At 49.9% G+C, this 23905-nt stretch overlaps 8 protein-coding genes across 8 annotated transcripts; 2 read left to right on the forward strand and 6 right to left on the reverse strand.

Annotated features, from left to right (window-relative positions):
• Nucleotides 1-820: 820 nt before the first annotated feature.
• P175DRAFT_0426809 (ATP-dependent metallopeptidase FtsH/Yme1/Tma family protein) lies at nucleotides 821-3550 on the reverse strand (the record flags this gene model as incomplete). The annotated part of the gene is made up of 2 exons (XM_040893199.1): nucleotides 821-1593; nucleotides 1675-3550. 2 exons carry the CDS (start codon nucleotides 3548-3550, stop codon nucleotides 821-823), a joined length of 2649 nt encoding a protein of 882 aa, XP_040756529.1.
• Nucleotides 3551-4374: 824 nt separating this feature from the next.
• On the reverse strand, nucleotides 4375-7485 carry atrR (transcription factor atrR; the record flags this gene model as incomplete). Its single annotated transcript, XM_040895782.1, has 6 exons — nucleotides 4375-5113; nucleotides 5193-5756; nucleotides 5827-6002; nucleotides 6057-6553; nucleotides 6613-6986; nucleotides 7097-7485. 6 exons carry the CDS (start codon nucleotides 7483-7485, stop codon nucleotides 4375-4377), a joined length of 2739 nt encoding a protein of 912 aa, XP_040756530.1.
• Nucleotides 7486-8289: 804 nt separating this feature from the next.
• Nucleotides 8290-9097, reverse strand: pam18 (putative mitochondrial DnaJ chaperone (Tim14)). Its single transcript, XM_040896458.1, has 4 exons — nucleotides 9032-9097; nucleotides 8902-8975; nucleotides 8795-8848; nucleotides 8290-8744 (listed from the first exon to the last, which is right to left on the reverse strand). Exons 1-4 carry the CDS (start codon nucleotides 9080-9082, stop codon nucleotides 8606-8608), a joined length of 318 nt encoding a protein of 105 aa, XP_040756531.1. The 5' UTR covers nucleotides 9083-9097; the 3' UTR covers nucleotides 8290-8605.
• Nucleotides 9098-9295: 198 nt separating this feature from the next.
• P175DRAFT_0472078 (ribosomal eL24 family protein) lies at nucleotides 9296-10108 on the forward strand. The gene is made up of 2 exons (XM_040895117.1): nucleotides 9296-9402; nucleotides 9458-10108. Exons 1-2 carry the CDS (start codon nucleotides 9398-9400, stop codon nucleotides 10023-10025), a joined length of 573 nt encoding a protein of 190 aa, XP_040756532.1. The 5' UTR covers nucleotides 9296-9397; the 3' UTR covers nucleotides 10026-10108.
• Nucleotides 10109-10372: 264 nt separating this feature from the next.
• On the forward strand, nucleotides 10373-11879 carry P175DRAFT_0472080 (phosducin family protein). Its single transcript, XM_040895118.1, has 4 exons — nucleotides 10373-10459; nucleotides 10517-10699; nucleotides 10842-11200; nucleotides 11289-11879. The coding sequence occupies exons 1-4, from the start codon at nucleotides 10422-10424 to the stop codon at nucleotides 11447-11449; spliced, it is 741 nt and encodes a 246-aa protein (XP_040756533.1). The 5' UTR covers nucleotides 10373-10421; the 3' UTR covers nucleotides 11450-11879.
• Nucleotides 11880-11918: 39 nt separating this feature from the next.
• Nucleotides 11919-13027, reverse strand: rsmA (putative bZIP transcription factor (Fcr3); the record flags this gene model as incomplete). Its single annotated transcript, XM_040898216.1, has 3 exons — nucleotides 11919-12444; nucleotides 12557-12816; nucleotides 12905-13027. 3 exons carry the CDS (start codon nucleotides 13025-13027, stop codon nucleotides 11919-11921), a joined length of 909 nt encoding a protein of 302 aa, XP_040756534.1.
• A 2141-nt stretch (nucleotides 13028-15168) lies between these two features.
• Nucleotides 15169-17045, reverse strand: P175DRAFT_0451552 (casein kinase 1 family protein). Its single transcript, XM_040894492.1, has 4 exons — nucleotides 16548-17045; nucleotides 16418-16490; nucleotides 15328-16354; nucleotides 15169-15191 (listed from the first exon to the last, which is right to left on the reverse strand). Exons 1-4 carry the CDS (start codon nucleotides 16557-16559, stop codon nucleotides 15179-15181), a joined length of 1125 nt encoding a protein of 374 aa, XP_040756535.1. The 5' UTR covers nucleotides 16560-17045; the 3' UTR covers nucleotides 15169-15178.
• Nucleotides 17046-18735: 1690 nt separating this feature from the next.
• On the reverse strand, nucleotides 18736-23905 carry P175DRAFT_064642 (putative cell polarity protein (Tea1)). Its single transcript, XM_040901068.1, has 4 exons — nucleotides 23426-23905; nucleotides 22944-23343; nucleotides 22590-22872; nucleotides 18736-22512 (listed from the first exon to the last, which is right to left on the reverse strand). The coding sequence occupies exons 1-4, from the start codon at nucleotides 23672-23674 to the stop codon at nucleotides 18963-18965; spliced, it is 4482 nt and encodes a 1493-aa protein (XP_040756536.1). The 5' UTR covers nucleotides 23675-23905; the 3' UTR covers nucleotides 18736-18962.

Here is a 23905-nt window from a genome sequence, read left to right on the forward strand (position 1 = left end):
TTTCTCTTTAGTTCCTTGGTCCTGGTTTCGGAGGTTTACATTTACTGGATGGAGTACATACATATATTGTAAAAGGTTCCTTTTTTTTTTTTTTTTTTTTTTCCTTCTAGCTTGTCATTATTTTATATATTGGTCATCCAAGGAATCAGATTGTTTTTAATCGACTTTTACTTTTGGATAAGGTTGTATTATATACAGTATACAGAACTGGATTTTCTACACATATATCTACAGCCACCTAGCTATCTAATTGTGCAGGATCCAAGTTGGCGAATGAAGTTCACTTATGAAGGGTAGATCAAAACCCCTAGGTTATAAATTGAAACTCTTGCTTTAGAGAAAGAAATACAAATGAAAATTACCATGACGACCTACTACTCACTGCTCCTACTACTCCTACTCCTACTACTATACAGCGGTGCAATACACGAGACGCTTCATGACAAAGCGACGACAGAAGCCGAGAAGTCTCTCCATGGGGTTGGGATGGAGGAGGGGATGACAAAAAAAAGAAAACACAGTTTATATTTCTGGTAACATGATCAGAGGTAGGAAGAGAAGCAAAAGGCGTAAATAGAGTAGGTAGATAGATAGATGAGAGGCGTACATGAATAAGAGGGGAGAAGGTAAAGGACATCGAATGCTCCAGGGTTCAATAAATACAAGTCCCAAGTAAAGGATAGAAGATGAAATCAAGCAGACCAAAAAATAGAAGAGGGGAAACAAAAAAAAAAGAAAAAAAGATAATGTCACACAGGTTCAACTAATTTTCCCTACTCCGGATGCTTTGCTTTGCTCGTCTATGTTGGGTATGGGTGTTTTATTCTGTTGCGTCTTTTCCTTCGGTTCCTTCTGCGGGTAAGGTAGGCTCGGGAGGGGCGATGGTTTGGCCATGGGCACCGTCAAAGTACTTGGCGAACTCGGAGGACTCGGGCCATGGGCGAGGACCAAGGAGGCGGATCATGTCATCGCGGCTGAGGACCTCCTTTGTGAGGAGCTCCTCGGCGACAATGCCGACTTCCTTCTTCTTCGCGGTTAGGAGCTCGTGGCATTGCTTGTAGGCTTCGTCAACGATGCGGCGGACTTCGAGGTCGATGTCGCGGGCGGTCTCCTCGGAGAAGGGCTTGTGGAGCTGTTGCGAGGGGTCCTCTTCGTAGTAGATGTATCGGAGCTTAGGGGACATGCCGAATTTGGTCACCATGGCGGTTGCGAGGCGGGTCACCTTGTTGAAGTCATCGCTGGCGCCGCTGGTAACAGTATCGAAGTGGAGTTCCTCGCTGACACGTCCTCCCAAGGTCATAGCCATGCGGTCCATCAGTTGGTTGACATTCATCAGGTAGGTATCCCCTCCGGCAGGCAGATATTGAGCGTAACCCAAAGCACCTTGGCCACGCGGGATGATAGAAACCTTAAGCAGGGGGTCAGCCCAGCGGAAGTACCAGCCGCAAATGGCGTGGCCGGCCTCGTGGTAAGCCACGGTACGCTTTTCCTCGGGAGAAAGTACGACGGATTTCTTCTCTAGACCACCCACAACACGTTCAATCGCCTGTTCAAAGTGCTTCATGGTGACACGGTCCGCGTTCTCACGGGCAGCTATACAGGGATGTCAGTATTGAAAAAAAAAAAAAAAAAAAAAAAAAAAAAAAAAAAAAGAAAATTACGTGGGTTACATACCAACCAAGGCGGCCTCGTTGACACAGTTTGCGATATCAGCACCAGCGAAACCAGGGGTCAAAGCAGCCAGTCGACCAGTCAGGTATTCCATATCCTCGCTGGTAACGATCTTCTTCAGGTGAACACGGAAGATCTGCTTACGGCCATCCATGGTGGGTCGGTCGATGGCAATATGTCGATCGAAACGGCCAGGTCGCATCAGGGCCTTGTCGAGAACATCGGGTCTGTTAGTACCAGCCAGGACAACCACTTGATCGGACGTATTGAAGCCATCCATCTCGGTAAGGATTTGATTCAGGGTGCTCTCCCGCTCATCGTTTCCACCCCCGAAACTCTGCTTCGCTCGAGATTTACCAATGGCATCGATCTCGTCAATGAAAATGATACAAGGGGTGTTCTTGCGGGCATTGGCGAACAAGTCACGGACACGGGAAGGACCGACACCAACAAACATCTCAACGAACTCGGAACCGCTGACACTGAAGAAAGGCACACCCGATTCACCGGCCGTGGCCTTAGCAAGCAGTGTCTTACCAGTACCAGGAGGTCCGGAAAGGATAGCACCACGAGGAATCTTGGCACCAAGCTTCTGGAACTTTTCGGGATGCTTGAGGAAACTAACGAATTCCATAATTTCCACCTTGGCCTCATCCATTCCAGCAACGTCAGAGAATTTGATCTTAATATCCGTCTCCTGGTTAAAGCGGCGGGCTCGGCTCTTTCCAATACCGAAAATCCCGTTTTGACCACCTGCGCCGCCAGTGGCACGTCTCGAAAGCCAAAGGAAACTTCCCATCAGGAGGAGAGTTGGGCCAAACGACAAGATCGTCGCCGCCCATGGGACTTCTTCAATGTAAGAGACGGGAATGCGCTCCGAACTAGGGATACCAAGTTCATTCTGCGCCTCATCCAGCTTACGCTCGAAGCTGTCGACAGATCCAATGCTGAAGTAGTAATAAAAGTATGGTTGGCTTGCGGGCGAATCCGGGTACAACCGTGCCACAGCATCACGGTGCAGGTCAACGCGGACGCGGTTGCTGTTCACGACCGTCAACTTCTCCACGAGACCCTTGTCGAAGAAGTTCGCCCTGAACTCCTGCCATGTGATCTCCTTGGTGTTCTCCCCAGGGAAGACGCTGCGGTAAAGATAATAGGTCACAAGGGCAGTAACGAAGAACGTAGCGGGATCGAATCGGAACTCAAAGACCTTGAAATTCGGCTGCTTGTTGCCCTGATCCGCGCCATCCTTCTGTTGCTGCTGCTCTCCCTGCTTCTGTCCCTGTTCCTCCTGCTGCTTCTTTGCACCACCACCACCACCTTCCGACTGATCCTTCTCATTTCTCTCGTTTTCTACCGCATTCAATTTCTGGGCAAACTCGCCCACATGTTTCGACATGTACCGGGTAAGATTCACGTAATCCATCAGCGACGCCGGCCTCCCGGACTGAATATGCTCCTGGATGAAATCCTTCACATCCGAAGGCAGTCCATCTCGCATCATCACCGTTCGCACATCGTCTAGCATCTGATGCTGCGAAGCGGGCACCCGCTCCTTCAAATGCTTGATGAACAGATCCACCTGCTGCTGCTCCTCCGCGGTGAGTTTCGACTGAGGCTGCTCCTGGTTCGCACCACCATTGCCAGCCCCATTTGGCGGAGCTGACGCGTTCTGCCCATCTTGGTTCTCGTTACTCGGGGGTTTCGGTCCGCCGCCGGGGCTCTGTGTAGCAAATGTCCTGGCTCGTCGGGCTGTGATCAACGACGACAATCTCGACTGAGGCACCTGTGCAGTCAGCGGTCGTGCGCGGAAGATGCGCTCTGCGGCTCTCCTCGAATAGGGAGCGAGATTGCCTGGCCGACGGAGCAAACTGGCCATGGTCGAGGAAGTTGAGCCCAGAGGGCAAGAAAGTACGGTGAGTTGGAAAAGGGCTGGATAGATTGGGGGGAGGAGGAAGGCTTTTAGCAGTAGTGACGGACACCGGAAGCCATAGAAGCCCTCGCTAGATGGGGAGGGAGATGCAAATTGTCAGGTTGGAATAGGTCGGTTGGGAATTGGAGGTTGTTGGAGAAGAGCGCGCTCTCTCTCTCTCTCTCTCTCTCTCTCTCTTCTCTCTTTCTTTCTTTCTTGCTCTCTTTCTCTTTCGCTCCGTCGTCCGCCTTGACGTTCTGGTCTCGGCCTTAGGCTTTTTGCCGTTCCGTCCGGGCGCGCTGAGTCATCCGGCTGGCCAGAATCCTAAGGAACCCCATGGTCACTTTGTCGTCGTCATGGCGCGCTCCAAATTATTAAAAGAGAAGATTCAGATCCTAGCATGGTAATTTATTATACTAAATAATACAGTCTGCCACTGTCCAATGTACATAAAATGCGCCTCTAGCTTGGCCGGCCTGTTACTTGTCCAAGCTCTAGAAGAGTGTGGAGTGTTGCACAACTACTACTACACGCGATGAATACTCCCAACATGTCAGAATTCACAAAACGCCTTCCCTTTCATGTATACACCTGGCCGATTAATAATCAGAATAAGACGTAAATAGTAGAAAATTTAAAGATTCGTTCGTAGAAGTGGTGAGATACTCCGTGCCCAAGATTCCATACCGTCCCCAGACCCAGCAAAACGCGAGCAAAAGATATAAAGAACCCGTTCCTGGTTGAGAGACGGCAATGGGGAAAAGTGCAAGAACTGGTTCATATCGTCGTAATCACGAGTGATCCGGTACTGGGCCGGCACCGAAGACCGGGAAGGTCGTCGACATATCCGCCCAGTCCCACTCGATCGTCATTGGCATTTGCCATAGATCCTGAGGGACAAATGGTTGCTGGAAGGAGGGAGTCATGGGAATATCGTTAGGAGATGTGAAGGGCGGTTGGCTACCAAAATTGACCCCGTCCAAAGTGTTGGGGCTGAGCATGTCTGGGAAATCATGGCCAACTCTAGGCATATGCATATTGTTCGGTATATCGGGAGGAATGCCGCCGGTGACAGGTATCGTTTGACTCGGGCCAAAAGTCGTGGGTTCATCCATTGGATGGGGACCAATATCGGGAGCGTTATCATGAAATGATGGCGAAGAGAAGGGCATCGTCGTGGGTGACGCATCTGCTGCGTTCCCCTTAGCAGCAGGAGCCACAGGAGCTTCTCCGGCGGCACTTGGCTGCGCGTTCCTTGAGTCATTTTCTGGTGCCGTTTTGCGCTTTTTCTTTGAATGCGAATCTCTTTCCGCCTTATCGAGCACCACCTGGGCGATTCGCTCAAACTCACCACAAACGCCGAGCATGCGTTTGATGCTTCCATTAGACTCATCAGATACAAGAGTGGACAGGAAATTAACGACCACGGTCATCAATTTGACATCCGATCGGGCGCGTGCGTCCGTAGGGTTTTGGAGAATGTTCGCAAACAAGGTCACCAATGCAGAAACTGGATAATAGAGAATCAACCTGGTCCGCGGTGGTTAGCTCATCTTGGTATAGCAATCTGCAGGTTTTTTTTTTTTTTTTTTTTTTTTTTTTTTCTTACCAGACACAGGCAAAATCGCCCTGCGGGATGTACTTGATCAGATTGATAGACGCTCGGGCAGCAGTCACACAGAGGATTGCCGATAGGAATACCCTTGGGTTCAGTGGTCGAGCATTTAGGCCTTGAATGGCGTAGTTGGAAAGACGACTGGTCCAGTATCCGTGATGCACGGACATTCGATGGATCGTTGTCAAGCAGTTGTAATAAGCAAAATGGAGGACAACAACATGAAGAATAAGTGGCGTGTGCGTCGCCTTGATCTCGTGCTCAGGCCTAAAGTCGAGGGGGATGTTGTCTTTCCATTCCTCAAGCTCCTTATCGAGCTCTCCAATGGTATTCAACAACTCGCCATCCGATTGTCTCGAGGCCTTGGCAGAATAAAGGCGTTTGTAAACTTTACTTTCAATAGTGGAAAATCGACACAGCGATCGAAACAAATTGAATTTTCCCTTTCCATCGGATAGGGGGACATTACCAATGTTGTCCGGAGGGTCTTCGCTGGGCAATTCTACATTCATGTCGTCATCATCTTGCACCGGCGGGCGTCCGGAACGGAGACAAAGGCTAAGACGTACGTTAGTAGGGATTAAGGATATAGCATAAAATCATCGGCAGCGTGGGAAGCTTAGCATACTCTTTATCTAGCATATAAGCAATCCAGAAGACCCGTTTCCTCTGCTCCGCCTCCACCGGGTTCAATCCAAACCCGGAGCCTCGTTTGTGGAGACCGATACTGTGAGATAATCGAATAGCCGCGGCGACTAGGAAGAATGATGGTTGCGGATTAGGAGTTCCCTGGAGGAAAAGCGACTGCACAGCGGTCCAGTTAGAGGTGCTTGCAGGGTAGAAGAATGACGAACGTACCATGCCTAGCAGAGCTTGGACACTTAATAAATCCGTGTTTCGCATTGTAAGCTCAGTTAAAACACCCATGGCATTTTTCAAGTACAGCCACGCTTTTTTATCCTCTTCCTGAGGAACCAGGTTGCTCATCACTCGCAACCTATGTGAAATGGCAAGCACCACATTAATGCTGGCCCACCAACCCGAGCCTTCGTAGGGGTCTCGAGAATACTGTCGCTCAACCAAGTGCATAAATGTCGGTTCGTGGAAAAGAGGAAACATGCAATTAAAATTATCGAAAAAGTCCCGGAAGAGGGACAGGGCCTCTTCCTTGGGAGGTAAAGGTTTAAAGACGCGACGCGCGAAAATGTCGCTAAAGATTTCGGGCTTCCAATACATCCACTTATTGTCGTCAATGTATGCGGAAGATATCATGTCTTGGAAAGAGGTATCGCCGGTTTTGTCGTTCACCCATTGAATTCCTTTTGGCGAAAATATAGAGAATCCAGACGACGATCCTACGCTCGAGTTTAGAGACATACGTGCTGGTTAGGGTCGGGGGGGGGCAAGTTCTCACCAATGTACCGAGTTTCACCGCAATTATTCGTCACCAGCGAACACATCAAATCCGAGAGACCTTCTACTTCATTTTCGGGTTCTTTTTGCGAGTCAGGCGATGTAGCAGCCGTCCGGGGACTAGACTGGCAGTCCATCCGAGGTGTCGAGTGTCGCGAGACACTCATGGGTTGCGATTGACTATTCTGCGCCATGTTGAACCGAGTAGGACTGTTGGAATTGTTCAGGCCACCTGCAGAAAACGATCTGTCGGCCAGGCGTTTTTCCAGTGTTCCAAGGTCTGTCTTTCCATCATCTTCAGAAAGCAGTCCGGAGAGCCGGAGCAAGGACTCCATTCTCCCGAGTCGATTTTCTAAGCCTTCGATATACTTAGCCCTAGACGAAGAGACACGGTCAGCGGGTATGAACACATTTCCTTATGGAACACAAAAAGCCGCTCCGGCCAGTCCCACAAAAAACACACACACACACACACACACACATACCCTTTTGGGGGGTTCCGCTTCTTCTCAACCTGGGTGAATATACAGTCTGTTTTATAGTTGATACAGTGCGAGCACTTGGGCATCTTGCCGTCGCATTTAATCTTCTTCTTGCGACACATGTCACAGGCCTGGAGAGGGAAGGGGAAATCAGCGAGGGAAAGCCGCGGAAGCCTGGGAGAGACGCTCACCCTCGCAATACGTCGCCGTTTCGCATCATTATTATCATCGCCCACGCCCATTGAGGATTCATCGAGGAAGGTCGGGTTCGGGAGACCAACGGTGACAGGGGAGCCGTCATGGCCGTATGCGCCGAAAAGAGGCGTTTGCTGGTTCATTAGCATAGGCATATCATAGCCCATGCCGTTCGAACCGTCCCCCATTCCATCCATAATAACGGGGAGACGGAGTTTGGGGCGAAGGAAAGGAAGTCAGCGGGGGCGGACTATGTCTGGAGCAGCAGCAGCAGCAGCAGCAGCAGTAGTAGTAGCAACAACGTCAAAGAGGCGAATGCGGGGTTCGTCCATCAAACCAGACGGAGATATCGGGAAGAATGGAAATTTGGATTGAAAAACAGACGAAGATTACTTTCTTTCTTTCTTTCTTTCTTTCTTTCTTTCTTTCTTTTTTCTCTATTTTCTGTTCTTTTTTTCCTTTTCGTTTGATTCGCCTGTTTTTTGGGGGGAGGAGGAGGATTGAAATTGTGAAGGAATGACTAAGGTCAGTGTGGAGGAGTAAGCAAATCTAGAGGAGGCAAAAAAAATGGTTCGATGACGCCAAAGCTGGAGAAGAGAAAGAGAGAGAGAAGGGAGAGGGAGAGGGAGAAAGAAAAGAAGGCTTACACAATCGACTCTCCAGCGTTGGCACGTGGCGATTTGGACCTCTTATACTGTATTGAATAGTAGAAGTAACCGAGATTTGAAAAGGTATAAAAAAGAAGAGAGGGAGGGAGGAAAACTGACACAGTTCTTCCCGTCCTAAACACCACCAAATTTCAATGGGACCAGCTGCTGCCTTTTCGGAGCTGGAGGAGACTTGTAGCATTAAGTCCGTCTCAGCCAAAGCCAAGCTCAGCTTTCGTGTTAAAAGTACGAGTCCAATAACTTCCAGACGGCCTCCGAAATCCCCGAATCCCGATTTTGAACCCTTTTTCTACATCATCCATCTCTGCACAGAGAACAGGATCAAATACCCTAAAGATAAGATCAGATAGATTGTCAGGAGTGGGTAATCCTCCGAATGCAGTCAGAATGTTCTTTTTTCTTTTTCTTTTTTTTTTTTTTGGGGTCGAGTTTAATTGATGAGATTACATTCAGAGCGGCGATTTCCCAGAATAATAGTATAATACAAATCTCCTCCGGGACGAGAATGGTATCTATCCCCATCCTCCAAACCCACCAACGCCACGCTATGCACCAAAGACAGTATTTTATACAGAATGTGAGACCCCCGGGTCTCCCGGTTTCTCCTCCATCTCCATCTCCATCTCGATTCACTGGTGGAATTCAAGAACTAGAGTTGCTTGTCGAGGAATTCCTTGGCTTCGTTGATCTTCGTGGCCAGATACGGACTGCCACCACGATCCGGGTGGTTGAGCAGCATCAGCTGGCGGTGCTTCTTGCGAACCTTGTCCTTGTTCAGAGTGCGTTCTCTGCATGATTTGTTAGTAGGCCTCTCAACCATCGGATACGTGAGACGTACGGAAGTTCTAGAATTAGCGAGGCTTCCCGGCGGTTCATTCGCGGTTCAAATCCTCTATACCTAGTAAGCATCGTCCATCGTCAGCGACATGGTCTCGCTAGACGAACCCTTTGTAGAAAGCCTTTCCCATGCTATTCACTCCTCCCTTGTAGCGACGGAATGCGACGAAACCAGCGCGGCCCTAGGGAACAACAGTCAGTCTCGGACCGGACAGCAAATAGCCAAACCAACCCATACCAGAAAAGCTGCCGTAGCCACGCCCAGCCCAAGAGCAAGAGTCGACGCCATTTTCAGCAATGGTGATTGTGAGTGGATCAGGGGCACAGGTGTCAAAAGTGTTGTGGAATTCACTTCGCCGGTAGTGACGTTGGGGGGGAAAAAGAGAAGCCGTCAAGATAAAAATCGGAATACCGCCGCAAGTCCCATTTTGGTTTAGCGCCGGCAGAAATCAAAACTTCCTACTTTTGTCGATATGATTTTCTCCCGCACGTCAATCAACCCTTTTTTTTTTTTTTTTTTTTTTTTATCCTGCTCTTTATACCCCAGAAAAAGGACTTTGATAGAATTACACTCTCATTTTAAGAGAGTCAACTTTCCATCATCATGAGGTAAGGCCTCCCTTACCTTGAAACAAATAAATCTTGACTAACACTGACCAACCAGAATCGAAACATGCCACTTCTGCTCTCGACCGGTATACCCCTCGAAGGGAATCCAAATGGTCCGACTCGACGGTAAAGCCTTTCGATTCTGCCGGTCCAAATGCCACGCCAACTTCAAACTCAAGCGTCAACCGAGAAAGCTGAAGTGGACCAAGGCCGGCCGTGCGGCCAGCGGCAAAGAGATGATCGTCGACTCATCGCTCGTGCTGTCCCAGTTCGCCAAGAAGAGAAACGTGCCCCAGAAGTACGACCGGAACGTGGTTGCGGCGACCATCAAGGCCATGGAGCGGGTGGAGGAGATCCGGCAGCGCAGAGAGCGGGCGTTCACCAAGAAGCGCCTGGCTGGCAAGCTTGCGCGGGACCGCAAGCGCGCGGCGGACTGGAAGGTCGTGCAGGAGGGCGAGCACCTTATTCGCAAGGAGCTGCGCGAGAGGGAAGAGGGCCGGCCGCTTGTGGCGGAAACCAGCAAGGCAGCCAACAGGGTGCATGGCGAGGAGAAGCTCCGCCAGAAAAAGAAGACCCGTGTCTTGGTGGATGGAACTACACAGGACGAGATGGACGTGGATTAGATTTTTTTTTTTTTTTTTCTTTTTATCCCTCTTTTTTGCTTCTACTCCGTACCAGGGTTTTTTTTTTTTGTCTACGTTTGTCTACGGGTTTGATGTTACGATGGAGTTTGGATTGTTTCATACCTGACATTAAAAGCTTTTTCAATATTTTACCGTTTACATTATCAATGGGAGAGATATCAATAATGCCACATCTCCTTACTCGGTTTTTTCTCATTCTTTTAGTTTGATCATGGATAACTGTAAGATATAACTTATACTTTGTACGGGGAATAGCACGTGCGCCAAGATCCCAAAACAGAATAACCCACTCATCCTTGTTCTGCCTATTACTCTCTCTGTATATACTGCACTCAATTCAATCCTTCACCTCACACCCAATAACGAACCACCACAATGGAAGTCCAAGTAAACCCCAACGAAGATACCGAATGGTCTGTCCCTTTCTACAAAGCTACACTCTCGATACCTCTCTAACACACCACACCAAGGAATGACATCCTCCGCAAACACGGCGTGATCCCCGAAAAGCCCCAAGACCCGGAACCCCTCATCCAAGAAGCGCTGATCGAAGCCGAGCGCAAAGCCTACGAGAACCGTCTGGAGGATAAAGATCTCGACGAACTCGATGCCCTAGAAGAGGCAGAGGATGAAGATTTTCTAAATCAGTACCGGTATTGGCCCTGGATGATTCCTCTTCCCCCCCCCCCCCCCCCCCCCAGAAATACAACAAAAAGACGACAAGAAAGCAGAGAGAGAGAGAGAGAGAGAGAGAGAGAGGGAGAAACTAACGGAATGAAAAAAAAAAAAAAAAAGACAAAAACGCCTCGCCGAACTATCCACCATCCAAACAACATCCATCCATAACCAAGTCTACCCGCTCCAAAAACCCGACTACGCAAGGGAAGTCACCGAAGCCTCGCGCAAACACTACGTGCTCGTGAACCTCACCTCGTCAAGCAGCAACAACGTGGAGTCGCGGCTGCTCTCGGAGCTGTGGCGCCGCATGGCCACGAAATACGGCGACCTCAAGTTCTGCGAGATGCGCGGGAATATGTGTATAGAGGGGTATCCGGATCGCAATACGCCGACGATTCTCGTGTACAAGGATGGCGAGATCGTGAGACAATGTGTGACGCTGATTGGGTTGCGCGGGACCGCGACGAGAGTTGAGGGTTTGTTTTCTTTTCTTTTCTTTCCCTCTTCCTGTACTTGTACTTGTATTTGGGGTGTAGGTGTAGCTAAGCTAACGGTTCAATCCAGATCTCGAGAATATGCTTGTGGAGGTGGGCGCCTTGAAAGAAAGCGATGTACGCTTGAAGAGACGTTCGGATTCCTCGGACGGTGAGCGACCAGGGAAGTTTACGTCGACGACTAGGACTAAAAAGGCGAGTGTTGACGATGACGATGACGATTGGGATTAGATACAATACAATATAATATAAATATGAACGGAATGGAATGGAATCAAATCGGAGATCATCTCGCTTCCGCAGACATACGTACATACCATACCATACCTGGACCTGCAGATATATTGAGCCACAAGGGAGAACCAGGGACGGGGATCTCCAGATCAAAAGCTGAACTGACAGACTCCATTCGCCGCTAGTATGTCAACCTTGTGGAACCTCGCAATGCATCTGAATGAACCCATCAATCAATCCACTGCACCGTTTTCATTGCGGCGTCTCTATCCAAATGAATGAGAAACACAGCTGTCGCAACTCGCAACTCCTGACCCAATCTGGGCCGCTCCAAAAGCGCCCGCTCAAGCATAGATAAATATATATATATATATATATATATGTCCTAGGTACATACAAGTCATGTCGCATCCATCATGGAAAAAAAAAAAAAAAAAAAAAAAGAAGAAAAAAAGAGAGAGAGAAATCATATCAATTCATCATGGTCCGAGACCGTACTTTCCTCGATCGCCTTACGCACCTGGCTCTCTCGAAAAGCTGGTCCTTGTCCATCACACTGCGCCCACGCCTTCAATCGCGCCGTGACGTCCGCAATATCAAGGAGCCCGCGCTGGCACTGCTCGTGGCTCTGGATGAGATCCCACGTGGCTTGCGCATCGAGCAGCCGCTCCCCCGTTTGCGAACAGTACATGACGCGGTGCAAACGGGCGGACTTGCCTTTGGGCACGAGGCTCGAATAGAAATCTGTCGGGGAGTAGGCCATGGGCCCAGTTTCAGTCGGCGGTTCAGCACACCGAGGGGAGCGGCCGTCCGCGCCGCCGCTGGCGGAGCTTGTGGCGCGCAGGATCTCATTCTCAGTGGTGTATCGGGCGAGTTCGCGCTTCATGCGCTCATTGGCAGCTAGCAAGGTGGTGGATTCTTGTTGTAGGTTGGTGACTTTTTCTTCGAGTTCACGCACATGGCGCTCTTTTCGCTCGCGGAACGCTCGTTGGCTATTTGTTGTTTTGGCGCGGAACACGCAGAAATTAGTCTAGTCCGGTATAATGGAAAGAAAATATAAAACCCAAAGAGGGAATCCAAAGAGGGGAAGGATATGTATAATACGCTGCTCTGTTCTGGGCCTTGCGCTTGCTTTGCGCTGGCGTCATCAACCCCTCTTTCTCCTCGCTACTACTCCGCACCAGAGACAACGGGTCGGGGACAAAGTCATTCCGCCCTTCGACAGAACCCGAGTATTGGTGCTGATTAATGTGCTCGGGATTGCTCGAGGTCGATTGTTTCGAGTAAGACTCGGACGGAGACTGCGACGGGGGTCCAAAGGAATGCGCCGCGGGGTGAAAGTTGGGGTCGTACGGTTGGTAATTCTGTATAATAGGACGGCGAATTCCGTGATGGTTAGTTGATAAGAACAGGAGATATAGAAAAGAGAGAGGGAGAGAGAGAGAGACAAACCAAAGAATTGAAATTCCCTTGGAGATCCTCACCCTGGTCAGACTGATTCGGATTGTTGAGTCCGTATAGAGAGTAAGAATGCTGCTGTGACCCCTGACCCGAATAGTAAGGGTATTGATCCATCGCTTCCAATCTGTTCTCTAGTCTTTCCCCTCCGAAGTTCGATGCGAAGATGCAGAAGTGTGGGAATCACAAGTGCACACGCCGTCTTGTGCGACAAAAGAGAAGTTGCAAGTCAAGTCGCGAGACAACAAGCCCCTATAAATATATATTTCGGGGGAGAGAGGGCTGGAGGTAGCTGGATCCCGATGGATATAGATAGATAGAGCTGAATCAAAGATGCAACGTCGTCCCGAGGTCTGTCAATGAGGAGAGAATCGAGGTTCTAGACCGAGCTCTCTGTAACCAACGGCCCGGAGCTGAATGAAACTCGCTCGCCGCCTTTGCCTTCATCATCATTGTTTCTCTCGCGAATAGAGAAACTCGGGAATGGGGGAAGAACAACTAGAGCGGTGGAAAGGAACGGAAGGCCAGGGCAAAGATTTTTGATCGCTGCTGACGATGATGACGAATTATTATTATCGTCCCTGGTTTCACTCGAACTGACATGACGGCCGCTGATTGCGCCCACATACATGGCAGGGGTTTATTCCCTCATCCTTCTCGCTCCTTCTTTTTGCCTTCCATCTGGCTTAAGAGACTGGCTTGTCATCATAGGTAATGCTGACTCAAGACGGGTCTTTTGACTGTCGCTAATTACCTCTCTATACCCTGCGCTAGTGGCTATGGTCCGACTGTCGTGGGTTCAGGAGAAATACCTATGAAGAAAGCGAGGAACATGCAGGTGTTGGTTCGGAATTGCATTGGATTGATTATATGCAAGAGAACTAGGATGAAAACAATTCAAGTAAGGTCCCTGGCTGCTGCCGTGCAGACAGAGACGCATTGGCTTTCGGCCTTGGTCGCCGGTGCCTCCTTAAACTGGTCCCGTCCGGCATATTGATAGATACAGAAAGGAGCGGAAACAGTTGGGAGGGAAAAAATTCCTTGAAACAACAACACTAATCGACGTAATACCACCCCGGAAGCGACCCTAGCCAGTTTCCGTCGCCACTAACCCCATACGCAGACATGTTCCACCAACTGTCCAGAGCGTCGTATCTCAGCTTATCTGCTGCACGGCTCATTGCCGATACAGCATCCTTTGCACGAGAATAGCAACACCCTTGAAATATCTGCGAATAACCATCCTCCCCTCCTGTCCCCCCAAAAGACACATCTTTGCTAGTCGTCTCTCATACACATTCGTCCCCAATGATACGTCAATAAGACATGATGACAATCTGAAACATGAAAAGGAAATGACATGGGCAGGACTGAAACAAAGGAAAGGGGAAAAGAAAACGGGCAAAGGCATAATAAACACAGACATAACAAGAGGGAGATGGGGGCACAGTGTAGTTGAAGCGGGCAGTTCATCAGGAATTCGAGGAAATTGAGCGACAGGTGTCAGCATCATACAAATCCCCAGAACCCCCCCCAAAGACTGTGCATCTGATGATTGCATCTCTTTCGGTCTAGCCATCCCGGTCGTTGACGGAATCTATCTCCAAGTTGAACGATGATCCGAAAAAAAAAACTGTAATAACCGGGTGGCCAAGACGTAACATAGCCACAATTAAAGCGTTTTTGTCCAAGGCTGATGATATCGGGGCCTTTTCCATGTGTAGAGTCGTAATGATGTAGGAGAACCACAACGGGAGACAAACTGACAAGGAAGAATGTCCCACTCTCAAATGGAAAGGGCGGATGATCGAGCGAATAAATGGGTTGAAATGAAAAACGCAGGCGGATCGAAACGGTAAGATAATCCGAGGACGATCGAAAGACGGGGGATAACGGGCTATCAGAGAATGCAACAAGAATAATAAGAGAGAGAGAGAGAGAGAGAGAGAGAGATAAAAAGAGAACAAGAGTGGAGTTCCAAGGCGAAATGGGTCATCTGGAGGTTTGCTGCACGTAGCAAAGAAGAAGCATGAGGCAACTAGAATGACGAGAAATCCCGGGCTCTTTGGCTAGCGTCAGGCCAACAGGCAGGAGGGCTGGACTGCAATGAAATGAAGAAAATAGCAATGACAGGCCAAGCTCCACCAGCATGCTGTACCAAGACACACAGAAACAATTTAGTACCATTGAGCACCATCGTCCCGCTTCGAGCGGCTAGCACCAGGCCCATAAGCACCTGAAGCAGCAACCTTAGAAGCAGAACGCAGCCTAACGCCGAAGACTATGAGATTAGTCAGATTCTAGGAACCAAATAGAGATAGAGAGAGAGAGAGGACCTCCACGTGCAGGGCCGCACCGAAGTACCAAACGCAGAGGAAAGGGGTTCCCTACACGGAACCTAGGTTTCAGATACTCACATCCTGTCACTCCCTCCCACAGCACGGTTGGTGTCCGGGGTGTTGTCGAGGGCTCCACGTTCCATGATCTTGCGACGCTGGCTAGAAATAGCACCAGGCTTGGCGGCAGCTCCGGGGGTGGCCATAGGACCACCGGCAACAGCCTGACGGCGCTGTTGTTCCTCCGCTGCCTCCTTGTCCTTCTTGCTAGCGTCCACGATCATAGCTGCGTTCTTCTGGTACTTGTAGACAGTCCAGTCAAAGACATAGTCGTACTGGAAGGATTCGCGAACAAACAGGTCGCGGAAAATCTTGCGCAGATACGAGTAGTCTGGCTTGTCGTCGAAACGCAGAGAACGAGTGTAGTTCAGGTAGATGGAAAACTCGTTGGGGAACCCACGGCAAAGAACCTCAGTGGGGGTAGTCATCTTCTTCTCCATGATACGGTCGTACTTTTGCTTCTTGGTAGCAGCCTTCAGGCCCTGCCAGGGAAGAGTACCACGGCAGAAGTAGAGCATCACGTAGCCCAGAGATTCCATATCATCCCGACGGGACTGTTCGACACCCAGATGAGTGTTGATACTGGCGTAACGGGCAGTTCCAGTAAGATTCTTGTTCTCACGGTATGGAATGTGGAAGTGCGTCTTGGGGTCACGGTATTTCTTGGCGAGACCAAAATCGATCACGTTCACCTGGTTTCCACGCTTTCCAATACCCATGAGGAAGTTGTCAGGTTTGATATCACGGTGGATGAAGGACTTGGCGTGAATGTATTCGATACGGGAGATGAGTTGGTCGGCAAGGAGCAGAACTGTCTTCAGGGAGAACTTGCGGTTGCAGAAGTTGAAGAGATCCTCGAGACTAGGTCCGAGAAGGTCGATGACCATGGCGTTGTAGTCACATTCGGTACCGAACCAGCGAACGAATGGAATTCCAACACCACCGGCGAGGGACTTGTAGACACGGGCTTCATATTCCAGTTGGGGGTGCTTAGCCTTGACACTTTCCAGCTTGATAGCAATTTCCTCTCCAGAGATGATGTTGGTGCCTACTCCGATTAGAATCTCCTCCACGGTTTGTGTTATTATCGAGGCTAGAGATCGTCACGTACCGAGATAGATATCGCCGAAAGAACCACTTCCAATTTTACGGCCAATGCGGTATTTGTTACCGACACGCAGATCCTACAAGATGGTTAGGTGAGATTCAGTATGCCAGGCAGGATCAAGGGTGTTACTCACCATGGTCGTCATCTTGATCGAACGGTAGACACAGCGAGTCGCTGTGGTCAGGTCTTAATTGAGAAAGGGCTGTTGGGAGAGATTGTCGGTCAGCTGGAAGGAGGATGGATGCAAGGCAAAAGGACAAATGGGGATTTGTGAGGGTTTAGAAGCCAACGAGCAGGCGAGGCAGACAAAGAGAGAAAATGGAGGAGGCTCAGCCAGTGCTCAGCTTGAGGATACCTGGCACGGTGAGGCTGGTAATGCAGGTAGGAGCAACAAAGCCAGAACAAAGCCAGAACCTGCAAGTAGAAGAGAAGGAGAGAAATAGAGAGTGTGTCTCCAGGAAGGAGGAGAAGAAGAAGAAGAAAAGAAAAAGAAAAGAGAAAAGAGAAACAAACCTTGTGGGAGGAGGTTGGTAGAGAGGTGAGAGAGCGGTGATGTCGACTGCTGGGGACAACCGCAAGGGCCCGACCGGAAAGGCAAAAAAGGCGGAGAGGGAGAAGAGGTTGAACCGTTGGGGACAGACAAGAACGTGAGAATAGGAAAGAACCGAAGAATAAAAAGAGTCAAGAAACCAAGGACAGAGCCTTGATATCGGAAGGTGGGTGGGAGAGAGGGAGAGAGGGAGAGAGGGAGAGAGGAGGAGAGGAGGAGAGGAGGAGAGAAAGAGAAGAAGAGGAGAAAGAGAGAAAGTTGAACAGAGAAGGCTTGGCTTGTCTTGTACTGTACTGTACTGTATTGTATTGTACTGTCACCTCCTCTCTGACAGTACCAGAAAACGGCAGGGGAAAAGGGAACTCCTGATTGGTTTATTTGAGCGGCTTTTGATGGATTAGTGTACCCGGTACACGTATCATACCTGGGAACCTGGTCACGGCGAATTTAAGGTATATTGTAATTTAAGGGGCGTGTAGTAAATCAGTCAATCTTGAATGAGTCGGTGAAGACTTGGTCACTTTACATCAAGTAATTCAGTAGCAGTAGGAGTAGCAGTAGGAGTAGGAGTAGGAGTAGGAGTAGCAATATCTCTGTTATTAAGGATTCACAGATAATCCATCTCCTAAACACACAAGCCTTTACCCATATCCTGGTCACTAGAAGGCAATCGAAGCCCAAGAATAACTTTAGGCGGCAAACCTTGAAACTGCCAACTCGCCCTGATAGGAGAATGATGAATCTTCAGACATGCAGTCAGCAAATCATTCCATTGATATTTATTTTTTCCATTTCTTTATATACTACTGTAAGTATACATATACTATTATTAAATCTCAAGTACATCAAAGAAAGTCATGACATGTTCATTGTTCTGTAACATCCGTTCTGTAACCTCAATACAACCCTGTTACAGTCAGCACTTGGGCACAAAAATCCCAGCACGCCTTATCAGACTCAAATATCCTCAACCCAAGACATCCCTATATATATCCCTATATATATATATATATACTAATCTAATCAATAGTATAAAGAACATAGCATAGTTAACCCTTACCTAACTTCCCCTACCCACGTAGGTCTGATATGATATGCACATCCAAGGAATCATGTCACACCTCGCATTTCCCGCTGCTCATACCCTAGACTTGATCCAAATTTTCGATTCCTCCTCCCTTGGGCAGAAACTCGAGGAAAGAGCAGTTACCTCCCAAAAATTGGGGGAAAAAAAAATACCTATACGTCTAATTCAGGGATCTTCATTCGGTATACACTGTAACCATAGAGAAAGGAGCAAATGGTCTTCAGATTCGAACATCGTGGATCGAAGCCATTAGTACGATAGACTTGGTCTAACTATCTATACCTATGCCACTTACTGGCAATCCCAACACATTCTCCTGGCGAAGACTCGGGACGATACGTACGGGGAGTAATTAGTATGACCGGGGGGGGGATATAATAATAACGACACGGACGCAAACTCAACTGATGAACGGTGCAGCATTTTAATTCGCGCAGCCAAACAATTCTGACTTCCATCAGACTTGAGGCATCGTCAAGAAAATCAGGTGAATAGTACAGTTCAGGTTAGGAGGCAAAGAGAAAGGGGGTATAAAAGAAAAGATGAAGGGAACATGGAGAAGGAAATAAAGAGTAAAAAAAAAAAATGGAAAAAGAAAAAGAGAAACGAGGGAAAAGATGTGTGTGGGTTGGTACATATCAAGAAAAATATGGAAATATAGGCGGACAAGCAACCCTCAAATCATCATAAGCTAATACAAAGGCAGAAAGAACGAACGGAGATACAAGGACAGAGGAAACACAGATAAACTGTCGCAAAAAAAAAAAAAAAGAAAAGAAAAGAAAAGAAAAGAAAAAGGCCCGATTAAGGGCTTCCAAAGCCCGGGGACCCAAATCAACGTGCTCAGACGTTTTATGATATAGCTCCCAATAAGATATAGACAAGTCATGAAGGAGTGCTCACTGAGCTGCTCAGATCATATTCGCGGTTGCCGGTTCTTCGGCAGCATTGTGAGGCCTACTTTTGTCCGGAGAGGGTTCTCTCGTCTCTTCTTCGTCCAATCGCCGCCTCCACTCCGCCAGGCTGTCGCTGAGCCCCGACTCCTTTGTTGGGGTTCGGTCGTAGTCCGACTGGGTGCTCAACCGGTAGTTGCGATTGGTACTCTCCCAGTGGCTGCGCAGGGTTTCCAACTCATTGGCGAGCGAGTCAAGCGCCATGGAGCCACGGTTATCGAGGAAGCTGTCATCCTGAGACACTGCGCTGTTGGCCCTTGAACGCCCAACCCCAGCGCCGATAGTATTACTCGAAGCGTTACTATGTGTACGGGAGATCCCGTTTGGACCTTGCCCATGCTGCGACTGGCGACGGTAATGCCCAACGGATGCCTCGACTTGATCGAGGAGCATGTTGACCTTCTGCTCCGCATCCGCTGCGCGAGTTTCGAGCAAAGAATTCTCGTGCTTGAGTTGGTCCAACTCAGATCGGCTGTTCTCGGTAGTCGCTATGAACTGCTGTTGAATTGCTTCGTAATCCGCCTCATATTTGCTTCGTTCGGACTCCACTGAAGAGAGACTTTCCTTCAACCTCGTAATTTGCTCCTCTAGGTTGGCAATTGACGATGCTGTATCTTCCTGCAGCTCAGCTATCGACTCTTGAAGCCTGGAGCGCTCCGCCTCCCATTCCGCTGGAGCGTCCGACGCCGTGGCAGGAGTTTGAGCAAGGTTGCTTTGGGCTGCTTCCAGTTCGGACTGGATCTTCGCGTTCTGTATTTTGTATCGAGCCAGTTCATCCTTCATCCGTTTGAGCATCTTTTCGGTCCCTTTCACGTAATGGACGGCGGATTGGTAGTCATTCTCAAGCTGCTCCAACTTCTCCCTATAGGCACGGTCGGCTTCTTGCTCGCGAGTCTCAACTGAAGATTTGAGTTCTTCATGAGCCTTGATACTGGTGGAGAGCTGTTGCTCCAGTTCCCGTAGTCTGGTCTGCTCGGGGGTGCCGAATCGAGATCCGGGAGATTCAAGGCGCGGGGAGCGTCTATTATCAGAGTAGAGGGCTCCGCGTTCACCGAGGAGGTCTTTGAGGGCATTGTGTTGGATGGCCAAAGCTCCAGCTTCGCGCTGGTGGTTTTCGAGCTGGGCCTTGAGCTCCTTATTCTCAGCGCTGTACATCTGAGAGTCTTTCAGCGCTGCCTGCAACTGCCTTCGGAGCTGTAGACCCTCCCGGCTAGCCTGTTCCTGGTACGCCTCTAACCCTGCAATCCTTTCCTCGGCACGTCTCAATTTCTCCGCCGCCTCATCGGCAGCCGCTTGGCTGGCTTTCGCGAGCTTATTCGCGCTCTCCACCTGTGCTTCGGCGATAGTCACGCGTTGATCGGCCAGGGACCGCATCGAGGTATCTGAATCGAACGAAGAGGCTCGGTCAAGACCAGTGAGGAATGCATTCTTGTGCGTTTCAGCTTCCCTGGCGTGGCTCTCAGCGAGCTCCTCTGCATCCCGCAGGCGGCGCGTAGCGTTCTCCAACTCGGAAGTTCGTTCTTCGTGCTCGGACCGAAGTTGCAACAACTTTCTCTCCAGGCCTTCACGACGTTCTCGTTCCTCGTCTAATTGCTTCTCGAGGAGGGTGGCTTTATTGGAAGATGCAGTCACGGCCTCTCTAAGGCCACCGAGGTTATTGCCAAAGTCCTTTAACCGAGTGGAAGAATCGTCCAGTCTTTTCAAAAGCTCCTCTTTATCCAAGGTCAACTGCTTCAAAGATGACTCGGCTTCGGATCGTAGAATCGACTCCTCTCTCAGAGACGCTTCAATCCCATGAAGCTGGGCACGCAAACTTTCTGCTTCTAGGGGGTTGTTCTGTATCTCCAACTCAGCCAATCTCCTCCTTGTGGCTTCACATGTCTCTTCTGCTAACTCTCGGCCCCGCTTTTCTTGCTCTATTTCAGTAGCCATCACTTCCAACCTGGATCTCAATTCGTTCTGAGACGCAATAGCGACAGCGAGCCTTCTGCTCAGATCTGTTGTACGCTCGGAGACCGCGTCCTCCAAGTCTCGAGATTGTCCGTCAGATAATGGTGTACCTTGTTGACTTCCTCCATGTGCAGCAAGTTTGGCGCGAGAGTAGGCTGCCTCATTCACCGCCACATCTCTCTGATGTTCAACCTCGGCGACGCGTTTGGATGCTATGGCAGCTTGGCGGTCCACGGTGGCCTGCATTTTGGCTAGTTCGGCCCTCATAGCGAGGAATGCCTCAATCAAGGGGCGATCCTCATCAGCAAACGCATCTGCTGTACGCTCGTCCAGCACAGAGCTCCCTGAGATGTTGGGTGTATAACCGGCTTTCTTGGCCAAAGCGAGCTCCGACGCGTACCATGCATTGCGGCCTTTCACCGCTTCTAGCTCCTTAATCAAGGCTTCCTGATGAGCTGTCAACCTAGGCGATCGGGGTTCGTCGCCCATGGTTTTCGAGTTTCTGTAGGTCCTTGAATCCATCGAGCTGTCAATACTTGCATGTCGACCGAGGATGGATTCATCGGCACTGTCCATGGAACCACGCTGTCGCTGTCGGAGAGAGCGTTGGCGCGCAGGGGCGCTGATCAGGGGCGCAGCTTCGCCTGCCTCCATCGCTCTAGCAGACATGCGTGAGGACTGCTGGGTACGATGTCCATTTGCCTCTTGAGGGCTCTTGAACTCTCTTGGTGATTCCCTTGCCGCTGAATCTCTATCCCTATCACTTGCCATGGCCCGGGCGGTATCCACTGGGGGGCCGCCATACCCACGGTCTAGCTTTGGCGGAGTTTTGCTTCTCGGGCTCATGGCATGCTGGGGTGTGTTGCCTCTTGGACCGGGTGTCGGAGCCTGTCCCGGGGGGGGAGGTCCTTGTGGCGCCTGCGCAATAGATGCGCGCGGAAGCCGGGATCCTGGTCCTAGACCAGGGCCTAGATCCGTGGGTCTCCCAATAGGACTAACCATACTCTCCCGAGATGGTCCCTGTCCTCTCCGTTGCGCATCCGATGGCGGGGTCTGAGCTTCGCGAGATGTTCGGTTGGCTTGTTGTTGAACCTGCTTCTCCGTGGCAGTTGGTTTTCTCACAGTAGCGGCGGCAGACGGTGCCCGCTCCCCGTTTTGGGCGTCTGTTGGATAACGAATCTTTGAGGTGTCAAGTATGTATGCCATGCTGAGTTCCACGGGGTCCCTTGGCGCGGAGCTTGGCTCACCAGCCAAAACGATGATCTGTTTTCCAAATGCGGTCATACTATGCCCTGACCTTGGTGAAGGGGCAGGTCCCATATTCTGGAATGAATACCAACGTCGTGTTGTGATGCGAAAAGCTGCTAGATCGCCAAGGTCGATACCCTCATCTGTGCGTCCACCGAAGATATACATGACATCATTTACCAGGGCCGCGGCGTGTCCTTCACGGGGGGCTGGGATGAATCCGACACAGTCCAGTTGAGTCCAACTGTTGGAGCGAGGGTCATAAGACCAGACATCATTGAACCACTGCAACCCGTTTGTTCCGCCAAACCTGCATCATGGTCAGTGAAAAGGTGATTTGAAATAGCAAGCAGCAAGAGAAGGGGGGGGGGGGTTGTTATTGCGTACAGGTACAGTTTGTCATTGAAACCGACGATGGTGTGGTTGGTTCTGGCCGGGGGAATTTGACCGGGTGAAGGTCCGCCGTCGTGGCTGTTCTGGATTAGAAACTCCCACTTATTGCTAGGGTTTTGGAGCTGGTTTAGGTCAAAGGCAACGAGATCATTGAAGAAAAATCCCTCCACCTGCCCTCCAAAGACGTATAATCTGGAGCCTAGAATGTTTATAGTGTGACCGTAACGTCCAGTAGGTCGGGGGCCTGGAGGTATGGAGCGCGACCATTGTCGAGAGGCTACATCAACCATCAGTTAGCGAACGTGATCATTCCCAGATTGCTGAAAGACTTGAACTTTTGACACGTACATGTATTTAGAAGGTAGAGTGTGTCATCTAGCGTATCATTCTCGTCCACCTTGGTATCACCTCCGAATACTATGAACGCATTCCCGACCAATAAGCTTGCATGTCCAACTCGCGGCCCAGGTCCTTCTGATATTGTAGCGATCGGAAAGCATGACAGATTCCCACTGCTGCTTTCCATCATCCACAGGTCCCCCTTCACGGTCGAACCGTCTATCAGACCACCCATCATATATATATCGCCTTCTTTCGAGGCAACGGAATTGATTGCAGCACCATAACGCGGGAACGGGCTTGCCTGAGGCGAGGAGAAGTTCAGTCGACGCTGCGACCAGGGGTAAAGGGATGCACCGGGGCTACTATTCGGAGAATTACTGGAAATGCTCGGATGAGATCGCGGAGTCTGGAGAGCGTTAGTCTAGATCTTGTGTGGTGAAGTATTGTCACAAGTATTGGGGCGGTGGAAAGGAAAGCGGAGGACCAACCTGCGACTCAGACTCTGCGCGTTGTCGCATTCGCGGATGATCAGGACTTCCGGCGCTATTCACGGAATTTAAGGAGTTGTTATAGCTACTGCTGGGAGTGGGAGTGTGCGAATTCGCTCCATCGCGTTCTTTGGGGCCATTGAGCGCCGGCCCAGGCGCTGACGGGGCTCCTTCGGAGGTATTAAGACTTCTCGTTGCTGGAGGCAGGCTGGGAGTGTGGTTCTTCTTCGACTTAAAGAGGAATGCCATCGTGAAACAATTATATCGTAAACGGTCGTTGAGCGTGCGGGACTACAGAAGCAATAGGACGAGAACAAGGACAAGTTGCAAACAATTGAACAAACCCCCCTATGGCTCCCAGTGCAAACAAGCAGGGGGGGGCAATCAATGTAACGAGAGAAAGCAAAAACAATGGGCGCCAGGCTGCAGAGTGTCTTAAGGAACGGAGGGTGGAGGAAGCGATCGAGTTAGGATCAGAAG

The sequence above is a fragment of the Aspergillus ochraceoroseus genome, assembly GCF_002846915.1.
Source record: "Aspergillus ochraceoroseus IBT 24754 chromosome Unknown P175scaffold_1, whole genome shotgun sequence".
NCBI classification, from domain to species: Eukaryota; Fungi; Ascomycota; class Eurotiomycetes; order Eurotiales; family Aspergillaceae; genus Aspergillus; species Aspergillus ochraceoroseus.

Coding starts and splice junctions, on each gene's coding strand:
- pam18 (XM_040896458.1), bottom strand. CDS start 9,082: ATGGCGTCGACTCTTGCTCTTGGGCTGGGCGTGGCTACGGCAGCTTTT. Junction 8,976..9,031: donor TGGCTACGGCAGCTTTTCTG/GTATGGGTTGGT, acceptor GTTGTTCCCTAG/GGCCGCGCTGGTTTCGTCGC. Junction 8,745..8,794: donor TCGCTAATTCTAGAACTTCC/GTACGTCTCACG, acceptor CAAATCATGCAG/AGAACGCACTCTGAACAAGG.
- P175DRAFT_064642 (XM_040901068.1), bottom strand. CDS start 23,674: ATGGCATTCCTCTTTAAGTCGAAGAAGAACCACACTCCCAGCCTGCCT. Junction 23,344..23,425: donor GCGCAGAGTCTGAGTCGCAG/GTTGGTCCTCCG, acceptor AACGCTCTCCAG/ACTCCGCGATCTCATCCGAG. Junction 22,513..22,589: donor TTCAATGACAAACTGTACCT/GTACGCAATAAC, acceptor ACCATGATGCAG/GTTTGGCGGAACAAACGGGT.
- P175DRAFT_0451552 (XM_040894492.1), bottom strand. Junction 16,355..16,417: donor TTTCGGCGATATCTATCTCG/GTACGTGACGAT, acceptor TAATCGGAGTAG/GCACCAACATCATCTCTGGA.
- P175DRAFT_0472080 (XM_040895118.1), top strand. CDS start 10,422: ATGGAAGTCCAAGTAAACCCCAACGAAGATACCGAATG. Junction 10,460..10,516: donor CCCAACGAAGATACCGAATG/GTCTGTCCCTTT, acceptor CACCACACCAAG/GAATGACATCCTCCGCAAAC. Junction 10,700..10,841: donor GATTTTCTAAATCAGTACCG/GTATTGGCCCTG, acceptor AAAAAAAAAAAG/ACAAAAACGCCTCGCCGAAC.